Source organism: Ischnura elegans, chromosome 12 (assembly GCF_921293095.1).
Source record: "Ischnura elegans chromosome 12, ioIscEleg1.1, whole genome shotgun sequence".
In the NCBI taxonomy this organism is placed as follows: Eukaryota; Metazoa; Arthropoda; class Insecta; order Odonata; family Coenagrionidae; genus Ischnura; species Ischnura elegans.
The window spans coordinates 29,343,958-29,356,832 of record NC_060257.1 but is presented as its reverse complement, the minus strand read 5'-3'; the positions used below and the strand labels follow the sequence as shown (position 1 = coordinate 29,356,832).

At 36.9% G+C, this 12,875-nt stretch overlaps 1 protein-coding gene across 1 annotated transcript in view; it reads left to right on the top strand.

The window, feature by feature from the left end:
- Positions 1 to 12,849, top strand: part of LOC124168884 (cysteine dioxygenase type 1) — a 38,293-nt gene extending 25,444 nt beyond the window's left edge. Inside the window, exons 2-5 of the mRNA XM_046547257.1 lie at positions 7,738 to 7,855; positions 8,769 to 8,931; positions 11,384 to 11,556; positions 12,293 to 12,849. Of these exons, the coding sequence (XP_046403213.1) occupies positions 7,738 to 7,855; positions 8,769 to 8,931; positions 11,384 to 11,556; positions 12,293 to 12,328 (490 nt within the window). The 3' untranslated portion in view covers positions 12,329 to 12,849. The remainder of the gene's footprint in view (positions 1 to 7,737; positions 7,856 to 8,768; positions 8,932 to 11,383; positions 11,557 to 12,292) is intronic.
- Positions 12,850 to 12,875: the final 26 nt, after the last annotated feature.

Sequence of the window (12,875 nt, the reverse complement as noted above, 5' to 3'; positions counted from 1 at the left end):
CCCCAAGGAAGTCTCACGGTCTAATGTGGGCTATACCAATACATAGGAAATATATTTTTATCAATACTCCTAACATATATAGACTATGTGTGGAAAAATTATGGTAACTTCTACTTACCAAAAAGGTCAATTTTTATTTGAACTGCAAATGTTGTCATACAGAGTTTTTCAGGAGGAATCTGCAATTCTTCAAGAGGTGGTAGGGGAGACAATTTTTTTTGCATTTTGTTGTACCTAAACATGGGGTCGCAACTACTTAGTTACTGAGCTAAGGCAATGCAAAACATTTTTATGGGTGCACTTAGCAGTTACCATGAAAATGGTTTTTCTTGGGTTCCAGGCCTTTTCGACATTTTATTTAACACTCTGGATTTTTAAGAGCATTAAGGCTTAACGGAAATTTGCTATTATAATTGTCTGAAAAAAATCTCAAAATGGTAAGAGGCAAATGTTTCGCCCCGAATATATTTTATCTAATGGCTATAAGGGGAATTCCATCTCAAATCAATAAAGGTTTGTATGATAAGGTCTCAGATTTTGATGAAAAGGGTTAACCGTTCTGTAAGGGTCTAATTTCACCTCTGAGAACGCTTTGGAAAAGGAGTGTTGCATTTTATTCGAATTTTAAGTTTTAGCACTTTTTTTGCCTTGAATCATATAATGCCTTCTTTTCTCCATCAAGTTGCCATAGGGCCATGATATCCAGCCTGTACGGCTCATTTATCTGTGACACAGGGAAAGACGTCAGATGAGAAAAAAAATTAAATTCCTGGGTAATACAAGTCTATGCTATGGATTTAATAATTGCTCCAGATCTTTGTAATGTGACCTGTAGCTTCAATGTTAATTTAAAAACTTACCAATATTTGTTGTATAAATTATTAACAAAATGCTTTTGACTAGCCTTATACGAGAGCTGAACTGAAGATTTGCTCTTGACAACCAGCTATTATGACTTAAAATTCAAGTTTACTCATTATAATTAACTGAAGGATCCCTCAAAAGATCCATATATTTTTAGAATGTCTATAGTTGAGCTCGATTCGACTGTTTGAGAATATGGGAAAGGGTAGTTCCTACATTTTCTTCCATTTGTTGCCCCTGTCATCAAGTGCAACAGAGCATGTAAGAAGTGTTTCCTATCGTCCAGGCGCATTGAAACCATTCACAAAGAAACGAATAAAATGTTAGCTTCATAGAAATTCCAAAATAGTACTTTATCGACAGACAACTAAAAAACTGAGCCTTCCATGCCGTACGAGTTCGTAAATGTAGCTTTAGAATACGATTTTATTTTATAAACTTGGAGTTATTATGGAACTAATGATGTAACAGGTCCCTAATATGACGCCTAAAAACTTTTCACGCAGATTTTCTAACGAAAATTCTCCAACGAATTAGCCTTCAAAAAGCGGGTGAAGCCGCTGAAGTCATTGATTTTTACCTATCCACTCCCGTAAACATGAAAGCCGAAATCAGACATCAACATAAAATTACCAAATTATCAAGTATTAATCATTAAAAAGATTCAATCATTCAATCACTCTCCGAAATCATCATTTCAATCATTAAAATTTTTATTTGTTTAATATGACTAGGCCTCGCTTTTCCAGGTTATTATCCCCGATGTGCTGGGCTATTCAATCTGATCCCCCCCCCCCCCCAAAAAAAAACAATCCCTAGCTACGTCACTGCTTCCCGGATAAACACCTCCATTAATTTTCCCTCGTGTTTCACGCCTCCTACCAATATTCTTCGTCACGCACTCCAGTATCCCATTCCTCTCTGGTTTCGGGTAAATAGAGCTTCCTCCTAATTTCTCCGACATCAACAAGAGTCCGTTCTCCTGTTACCGGTGACTAATAAATTGCTCACTCGTGTCGCATGCCCGTCCATAAACCCGCGAAAACAAGTATACATCAGGAAAAATCCGGATAGCGCTCTAGAATTTCTCTTTGGAAGTGGACAGCCTATTCAGGCATTTCATTGCTCAAGAAGTAAGGAGCGTGGCTTTCCGAACGTGGCATGACTAACGGTCGTATTTTGTCTTTGTTTTCAGCGAATTACTCATTTAAAAATTAAGTTATCACCTTGATGACAATCATTTTCAATGAGGCACCTTTCCTCCACACTAAAAGGTGAAAATAATACATAAATCATTGTTATGTGATCGTAACTATGAGCCTATAGCCAAGTTCACAACTACATAACTTCAATTATAGAGACTAGAAGAGAAATCATTCGAAATGTGGTGCTACCGAAGAATGATGAAGATAAAATGGATCGACCACGTAAGTAATAAGGAAGAGCTTAGAAGAGAGGGAGAAAAGAGAAGTCTTCTAAAAACATTAAGGGACAACTTAGTTGGCCACATTACGAGGCATTATTGCCTGATAAAGACAATCATAGGACAGGTGGAAGGGAACAAGGGCAAGGAACGGCCCCGAATGAGTTTCGCTGGTCGGGTTACGAAGGATGTGATAGAGAAGAAATACGTCACCATGAAAAAACTAGCGGATAAAAGAAGAGAGAGCTGCGTCAAAGATTTTAGCAAAAATAATCTGCAGAAACATATAAAATAAAAAGCGACACATCCCGTAAAATCACAGTTTGCGGGTGACTGTAGTAAAAGAAAAACATTCAGATAGTTGCCGAGGGCAAAAATATTTTCAAATGTGCTACAGGGAACTACTGAAACATTCATTCCAATTCGAAGGATAAATGAAAAATAATGAGCTTTAATCACAGTCGTAATTGTCTTGATGGCATGAGTTACAGGATTTAACCTCTGGACTTCGATGCGGTGGAGATATGTCATATTGTCATAAACATTCATGATTTGCGAGCGCGTGAGGAGTAAACGATCTTCTTCATTGCAAAGATTTCCAAAAATAAGTCTGATAATTCTATGAATTACGCTTTTCATAACAAAAGAAAACGTTGATTCACGACACTAATAATCTGGAATTCTGTTCAAGGATACTTATTACAATCGCGATCATGCGGTCATTGATTTCTGTACAATTTAGACATTTATAAGATGTATGAAGTTCACAGTGGCTGACCATGAGGTTGAAAGAGATTATTTTATTGATATTCATCGAATAATTTAAGAACACGTCTATGATCTTTGAATGAATACAAAATGGACGCTACCAAATTTAGATTGCTTCCTCATTGGAGTTAATAGTTTATTGATAGATTACCGTAATACGAAGGCATAGAACTCCAGACAAAACGCAAACAGAGGCGCTCTCCTCACCAAAATTTTAAACGTAATATGATGAACAAATAAGGGATTAAACATGTGCTACAAGTGTTAGGAGAATATTTCTGAAAAAAATATTTTAAAAACATTAAAAACGTACCTGAATCGTCAGGAGAAGTGAAATTATTTTATTGAGGCAAAAACAAACATTTTCAAATGTTTGTTAACAAGTAAAGTATCGTTTCATAATAAAATAATTTTGGTTCGACTTATAAAGAATTAAATTTTCTGCCTTTTATTTACGCAACATTTTTTTCGAAATAGTCTCGTTTTTGTACTAATCCATTGTCATAATTTAAGGCCTATTTGCACGATTCTTTAACACGTACGAGTTGATGTGTGATCGCATGAACGATTTTTGTGGACCGTAACGGAACATGTACAAATGTATGAATCAAATTAGAACAGGTTATATTTTCTGTTCATGCATTCTCACAAGTTGGGTGGTCACATGGTGCATTGTGGCGTTCATACATTTTGACATTAACTTGTACGAGCTAATGCACCGTGTAAACAGGCCTTAATAAATGAAAACAACCTATATTTTTCTAATATTTGACACGGACGGCAACTTTCACGTATTATTTTTTTGTTTGAGGTAAGAGGGTGACTTTAAAATAATCATTTTATTGAGACCCCATTATTCACATACATATACTAAATTGTGAATCCAACGAAATGATCTTTGGATTTTGTTCCTCATAGAAAAACCTACCAATTTCGTTGGTAAATTAAGAAATGGTTTCCCTAGTAGTGGGCTCTGTTGTCCCAATTGCAACGCGAGTTTATCCGTAACCCCTACCTTCCATCCCTATCCTCTCCCTGGAGGCGTCGACGGGCTTCTATCGCGGCGGCGCCGCGGCGCTTCCCTTCTTTCTCTTTCCCATCCATTCCACTCCCTGGAAGATCGGGCGTATCAGTTGAATTACTGGGTCCCGGCCCCGGTGTGTTGTATCCTTGGGCCTTATTCGATACCAAATTGTGAATGAAACGAAGTCGTTCACTCGGACCTCTAATTTCACGCATTCCGAAGACGAGGGAAAGTTGGTTACCACCATGGGGCGGTCTGGGGTGATAGGGGAACTTCGGCTGGGAATCGCATGGCCCTCCTTACCGGGAGATTCGAGGGTTCTCCCCCGGAAAATGTTTAAAAATTGCATGCCCGGATTTTGACGCTCTTCTGGCTCTTAAAACTAGATAAAAGTTGATCAAAATAGTAATTTCGCAAGAAAAAATACTGTGAGAAGTCAGAAATTCACGTATTAAAAAATGTAACTATGTACAATTGTTCAGTTTAATATTTTGTGAATTTTCTCTGAGAAGGGCATTTCCATGAAAATGTCAACTTTTTCTCTCAAATTAAAATTTAGGCTGGAAATATTTTATCAAGATATATCAACAGCTAAATGATTGAATTTTATGAAATCGGTCTTTGAAACATTATTCAGAGCCTTGTTGAAAGTTTTCAAATTATACTTCGAAACACAGTTTTGTACATGTTTGAAATCATTGCATTTAGGAGGTTGACTTGGCAGTAATTCCGTCACATATTAATTTTGGGCACATTTCGAAGGTATTTAAATAATTAATTTTGTTTATGTAAATGAACATCAGCTTCATAAATGTTTTTTGATTATGCACAGAAGTGTTACAATTATTTTGTACTTTACAATTTTATCGAAATATCCCATGGCATAGTTTTCTCTCAAGGTAATTTCGTCACAAAGGGAATTTCCCAAAAAAAAACTTAAAAATACCTATCCTTTTCGAATAGCCCTTTCAAAAAAGCATCAGAATATCTTTTATTTTCTGATATGTTTCATTTCATTATTTTTTGTATTATCTTTTTACCTACAGTATGCAGCAAATAAATCAAATGATGAAAACATGGAATTTTATAATTGCAAAAAAACTTTAGTTCCAGTAATCCAAATTTTTTATTACATCTTTCATATACGCTTCACGATAGACGCGGGCATTATGGGGGCCACCTAAGCTCGGGGCCCTCGGCGATTGCCGACCCTGCTAGACCATGCCTGGTTACCACTGACGATGAGACAAATCCTACTAAATTCAGCCGTTAGTTATAGAAAACACTGGTATCGGTTAGGTAGATGAAATTTTGGTGACGCTAATATATCTTTGGCATACGTTTTACCAGGAAATTGCTGTCCACACAGGGACGATGATAAAGATAGCTCATGCTGATTGGAAGAGAGCGGCCACTGACGCCACCAGCTATCGAAGACCCTCTCCCAGAAAGGGTTACAAGCCTAGATTTTTTTAAATCATTAATTACTGGGAGAGTACGTAATGAATTTTTTAAATATAAATATTCGAGCCTTATAGCGAAAAAAATTCTCCAATAAAAAATTTTGAAAGCGAGTTCATCACGATTTTAGATAAAGGACCCATCAGATGCTATTTGACGTCAGAATTGACTCAAAAGACAAATTTGACCACGCCAAGAACTAAAAGGGAAGAAGGCATGTGATTTTACGGTCACGTTCCTGGGGTATTCAGAGTGCAAACCACAGGCCTGTACCCAAGGAGAGATAACACGAAAATCGGAAATGTGACCCAATAATTTTTACTGGTGGATCACTGGAGGCTATCGCATTCAGCAGTTAGGTCACGCCGACAACAACTATCGTGGACCCTTGCGCCACTGTTTCACTTCTTTTCCGAACGAATCGTCCCATACGACATACGTCTCATACTGACAAAAGCGCCTGTGAGGCGGCTTGGAAGTATAGGAGTATCCAACTTTATGGTAAACGTGACGCATGTCGACTTGGGCGGCATTCCAAAAAAGAACATGAAACTTCTCATTGATACAATAGTTCTGGCTGATAAGACTATCTCCCCGAACTCGGGATGGTTGGAAGTGGTCATACTTATCAGTAACCCGGGCGTCCTTTCTCCACAAATTCCGACATGATGAAAAGGCCGTTCACTAATAGATATTTCGATCCCATTCAAATTGGAAATTCCCTTTATCTCGTTTCATTTCTTGGAAAGAAATCACGGGAAGCTAAGAGATTATGTCACATGAATTATGTAAAAAAGATATGAGTTATTGTCACAATAAGTAAAAAAATTTGGCCTCAGAATTAATCCCATAAATATAATAAAAATTGGTGCTTGACGCGACAGATTTATAAAATGTGTGGTTATGGGAGTCTGCTTGGAAAATTAAACGAACTGAGGGGTCTTTAAGAGTGAACCGAAGGAGCAAATGATATCCATCGGATATCTAAAAAAGATTGATACATCCAAAACGTGAAATTATTACACGATAGATATTTTGACAACATTACAAAGATATCCTATTTGTAACATCCACTACAAGTTGTAAAAATAACGTTACATAGACAACCAAGTTGTGATATCCATTACATTAAAAAATTGTTATACCAAATAGTATCCATCTGTAGCACTCATAAGTAGATAACAAAAGATACTTCAGCGCTTCATCAATGTTTGTTTCAAAAATTTCTCACCCCGCCACGAAAATGGGTAAGTCCAAAGTGGGTAAAAAATTTCCTGACCTAATGTTTAATACTTTACATACTTCATGAATTGCATTTAAAAACATGCTTTAGGAACTTAGATTTTTGACTCATAACATAACATCAGCAGATAATGTCGCTCATAGGTAGGCTGCCAATATTGGGCCAACATTGGCAGAATGACAGCAATGAGGGTCCGATGTGACAATCTGAAGCCAATATTGGGCCAATATTCAGCTGACATTAATGGCTACTTGGGTTTTTACGATGTTCTTTGACAGGCACCATGGATATTTGACAGATATTCATACAACGTTAATTGAATTAACATGGATGCTGCACATTGTCATTAAATGTCAGATTAAAGTCGACAATGTTGTTGGGATATTTATTGCTGCTTGGGGAAGAAATTCCCCACAGTTATGGGAGATGGTCCTGAGCCCTAAATTTTTTTGTTAATATTGACATCTTCTTTCTAATTTTGATGGGACAAAATTTCATAGCTTTCTCATGCTAAATAGGGTTGTGAAGTGAATGGTTCCAGGTTGAAATCTAAAGTATCCTTGCAAAGTAAAATCCTTGTTTTGGGAGGTTGTGAGTCTGCTAAGAATCCCACGGACCTCAGCAAAAAGTAACTGGGCCCTGCCAAAATGTGTGATTTTCACATGCCTAGTGGGGCCTTGAACTGAAGGGCCCTAAAAAATATTCTTGTAAACCAAAATATTCATGGTGGGAGGTTGCAATTCAGCAAAGAATCTCTGTGGGAAAGTAACCGGTTCCCAAGTTTTGACTTTAATTTTCATATGCCATAAACTTAGCCGGGGGTGCACTCTATTCTAACCCATCAAACCAACTTTTAAACTGCTATATTGGATGCCAAGTTTAACTATTATTATGCCAATTTAAATGACTTTGAATTATGCCAAGTTTAACTATTATTATATTTGTTTTTCTCAGGTACACTCGCAACCTTGTTGATGCCGGAAATGGGAAGTTCAACCTCATGATTTTATGCTGGGGAGAGGGTCATGGATCCGCTATACATGATCACTCAGATGCACATTGTTTCATGAAGGTAAGACTCCTATCTGTAATTTCCAACTCACTATTTATCATGGAATATGCACTAAGTTCGTCATTGGCATTGCAGTATGAAGAAATTTTCTTGGGCTTGCCACAGGATAAGAAATTCAAAGCCAGCCAATGTTTTGTGCTCTCACTTGTCACCAGGCTACGGTCACTCATGTAATCCAAGTCAGAACCTGACTAATGGAAGAAAATTTCATCCTTGTAATTCATAGGGAAAGTGTAAAATCGTAGTGCACCACAGTTCATAAGCCAAAGCGACATGACTGTTAAACTTCACAAATTCACATCTTTTCTAAATCAGATTTCAATGGAAACTGTAACCCTGAAATTGTTCACTCTCACAAGTGCAACTTACTTTGCTCTTCAGTACATTAATTGACTATCCAAATCCGTAGCTTATTTACTAACATTTATGAACACCTACAACAGTCATAAACCAAGGAGACAAAGTTCTTAAATTGTCAGGATTGATTTTTTGTTTTGTTTCAGTTTCAATGGTTTGGTGTAATCATCAAAAAGAAGTTGAGAATAATCATAACTGGAAGGCCCAATAGAATTAAATTTTCAGCAGTTCAAAAGATATGGAATCACTTCCAACTTTTTCCCTAAAAAATTAATTCTTTGACAAATCAATACAAATTTCCTGGAAATCATCATTGACCATTACTTGATGATAAAACCTAAATCTAGTAATTGCTCTAATCTTGAATCCTCAGAATCAAATGAAACTTCAAATCTCCACTCCATCTCTTCTGACAACTTTTCATATGCATACTAGGGCTCAGAACTGAAGGCCTTTGGGTTCCATTCTAAAACATTCTTGTACTAGTTAGACATACGCTAATTCACCACCAGCTAAATCACCAACAAAATTAAATATAAGTTCATATACATTCCAGATGCTGCAAGGAACATTGAGTGAAATAAGGTTTGCTTGGCCTGAACATGATGAGCATGAGCATGATGATGCAGACATTGCTGGACATGGACCTAAGGACGGAGATGGCCTTAAAGAAACTGGAAGGAGTCAAATCATGCTCAATGATGTATGCTATATCAATGGTAAGCACTGAATTCAATCAAAACACACTTGCTCTGACCAGTATATCAATTAAATGTGACTTAAATGACAACATACAAACCATTTAGGTGTCCGCTGGACTTAAAATTCATAATTTGGTTTAGACATACTAAGTATTTCCAAAAAGGCATTCAAGACACTACTGGAAACTGTCAATAAGAACAGCAAGACTACTAAAATTATTGCCTATAAACCCTGGTTAACTTAATCCTAGAGTATGTGGCACTTTTATGGCAACCAACCATGAAAGGGCATATTAGTAACTTGGAGTAAGAGCAAAGAAAAGCACTAAGACAAGAGTGAGGGAAACACAAGAAGACATGATTGCAACACATATATTTAACGAACTAGTATGGGATGTATTAAAACTAAGGAGAAAAAGGAAAGACTTTGAGGAATTACAGGCCTCTGGGGAAAGGGCATGGGAAATTGGGAACGACAATGTGAAAGCAAACTTCAAGGAGAAAAAATTATCACCAGTTCAAGACACAGAGCTGGTCAAATGTAAACAAGTTTATGCACTTTATGAGTGCCACACTTGACTGGAAAGATATACCAAAAAAATTTTTGAAACCTTTCCCAAAACATTTAAATATTTGAAGAAAGGTTTAAGAAGGCATAAGGATATGGTTTGTCTTTTGAAAACCCTTTTACTTCCTTTTTTCTTTTACTACTAGGCTAAATGACCATAAAGCCATCCTCAACAACAATAATGATAATAATAGTATCCCAACCAAATCATGATACTTCTCTGATAATACATGACTGAAAGGGCATGCTTAACCCTTTCACTGCTGTGGACGTACTTTTTCTTCCTCCCTGCCATGCAGTCAGCACTTTTGCCGAAGCACTTCGAAGGGTCACTAATCCGCGACCCTATCCTCGACCAGCTCACCCACGCAGGACTGTCTCCTCGACCCTACGAGCAGGCAGCCTACCTCCCGAAAAGTGACCTCTCCAACTGCAAGTTGAAAATCAATCACTCAATCCGATCATCAAAGAATGATTGTTTTCATCGCACTCCCGCCAATCATGCAACCAAGTACGTCTTTGAACCATGTTTCTGCGATGAAAAATAACAATTTTGTTAACTTTGCTAAAATGGCCATTTTTCCGGTTGTCCGCAACCACGTTTCTAGAAAAGTTAACAAAATCGTTATTTTTCATCGTAGAAACACGGTTCAAGGACGTGCTTGATTGCTTGATTGGCAGGAGTGCTATGAAAACAATTATTTTTTGATGATCAGATTGAGTGATTGAATTTGAAATCGCAGTCAGAGTGGTCACTTTTCAGGAGGTAGGCTCGAAGAGACGGTCCTGCGTGGATGAGCTCGACGAGGATAGGGCCACGGATTAGCGACCCTTCGGAGTGTGTACCACACCCATCCTGGAAGTACCTGCTCCATGGGCCCACGAAACACATTTTAACATTTTCACCGCATGTGAGGAGAAGATTCTCGGAGATTGAACAGCAGCGAAAGGGTTAAACAAAGACTTGCATACTACTGAAATATCTCTTCAAGGAAATATTTAATACATATGGCTAGCATTTAAAAAGAAAGTAGCATATTAATTAACCTATTCCATTGACGTATGCAAGAGCATTGATGGGTGACCCTGCAAATGTTCACAGTGAATTAGTTTCGTTATTTACAATGTTCATATAATAGATATTGACAGCTTTAAGAAATAAATCACTACTCTAAAGAGAAATAACTATGGCTTTAGGCATATAATCCCATCCCTGGACCAATATATATTAGAAGATAAAATGAGATGAACAAATAAGTGACTGTTGGGTAAAAATTATTTCATGCACTCAACCATTATTCTGAATTTAGAGCAAGTATATAATCACTTCATATTTTCACATTGTTATGGAAGAAAGGAGTAAAAAGTAATTATGATTTTGAACTCCATTGACTAAGCTGCCCACACAAATCTCTGTGTACCCAAAGAAAATGGATGTATATTGGGCATGGCAGAGTCACCTGAAACAATACGCACACAGCAAAGGGAACTACTTTGAGGAATTTTAAAAGGTTGTAATTAGCCTTGAATAAGCTTTTCTAAAAAATATATTTGCCTTTATCTTGTAACTCCCTTTCGAGAAATGCTGCGTTCAAAAATATTTTTTGTTCAATGTTTCTCTCCTGCTACTGGGAGCATTTTCAACAGAATTTTTTTTCTCTGAAAACACTCCAATAGGAGGAGTGAAATTTTGAGCAAAAATTGTTTTCAACGCAGCATTTTCTGAAAGGAGCTCACAAGAAAGAAGCTACAAAAATCTTCAAATGAAAATTTATATTTGCATTTCTTAAAAATCCAGACAGACCCCATATAATTATGGAATCAACTTGACAGAAAGAACTGACTTATCAGCACTACCATCCTGCATTACATACTTAAAAGATTTTTTTGCAAACTCCACAGATTCTTTGGGACTTCACCGTGTGGAGAATCCGAGCCACACTGAGGCAGCCGTCAGCCTTCACCTTTACTGTCCACCTTTTGATGAGTGCAGAGTATTCAATCAACAAACCGGACGCAAGTCAGTGGCAAAAGTGACATTCTGGTCAAAGTATGGAGAAAGAACCAGCGGAGAGGTAAGAAAGCAGACAGTCTATGAAAGAAACTTAATCACACACTTCATCACAAAGGATATTCTGCCAAATGAGAAACATTTCTATGGCTTTAAAATTATTACTACATATTTAATATTTATGTCATTTGAATTCAAATATAAAGCTTGAATTCCTCATTTTTTTAATAGGCTCATGCTACTTAGTAGTAAATAGCCAGTTATCACTGACCATAATTTCTCATCACTTACCCTAGAAGTTACAAATGAAATAACATTATTTCATATCCTCGTACATTTCGTGCGGTGAAAAACGGAGCTGTACCATATTACATACAACCAGAGAGGAGTATTACACAGCTTATAAATCTTCAGTATTACATGTTTGAGCAATCAATAGCTTTTACCAGCTAATTCCCATTTGAATACCTCATTTTGGCATTCAAAAGCAAAGGAACTCATCATCATTAGTCAATAATCCTAAGATTGGTTTGAAGCAGCTCTCCATTCCTCTCTCGTATCCGCTAACCTTTTTATAGTGACGTACTTATTCTTTTTTACATCCTTTATAACCTGTAACTCATTCGGGGCTGTCCCTTGCCCTTTTTCCCTTCCACTTGTCCTAAAACGAGTCTTCATCAGGCCATCATGCCTCAAAATGTGGCCAACTCAGTTGTCCCGTCTGAATGCAAACGAACTATTACATATTCTTTTCATATAATAAATGTAAATTAATATCACATTATCCTTCCTTTCCATAGGAAAAGGTTGCGGCCAGACAGCCAGAAGACAACTGACATGTGATTCAAGTGACTGTGTTTTGAGACTAGTGAAAATGATGAAATATATGAGAAAGGGACACTGAATGGAGTGGAGTGAGTTTTCTGAAGAAGATAACTCATTTCAGGCCCGTGGTGCAAATATTTTTGGACATTTTTTATACTACCTAGTGATAGGGAACACTCTTGATACCAAAGAAGTGATTGTCTTGGGTAAAAAAATTATAATATGAATGAAAAAAATTTGTGCGCATTAGAGAACCATCATATCATGTTCAAAAACACCAACTAATTGGAGCTGGAATGAGCTTCGACAGCCACAATTTACTCACTAAAGCATATGTAATTTATCTGTGCCCATGAATATTGTCATTTGCATATCAATTTGTTTTGTACTTCTTATTAAAGATGACATCTTCATGTTGAAGTTGCCATCGCGTAAAAGAAAAAAATCTATTTCACAAATGTTTGTATTTTTGTACAGATTTCATCACCATAACGCATTTCATGTAAGAGAAATAAATTCTAATGAAGTTAAACTGCATTTTCTTTTCACAAGTATCCC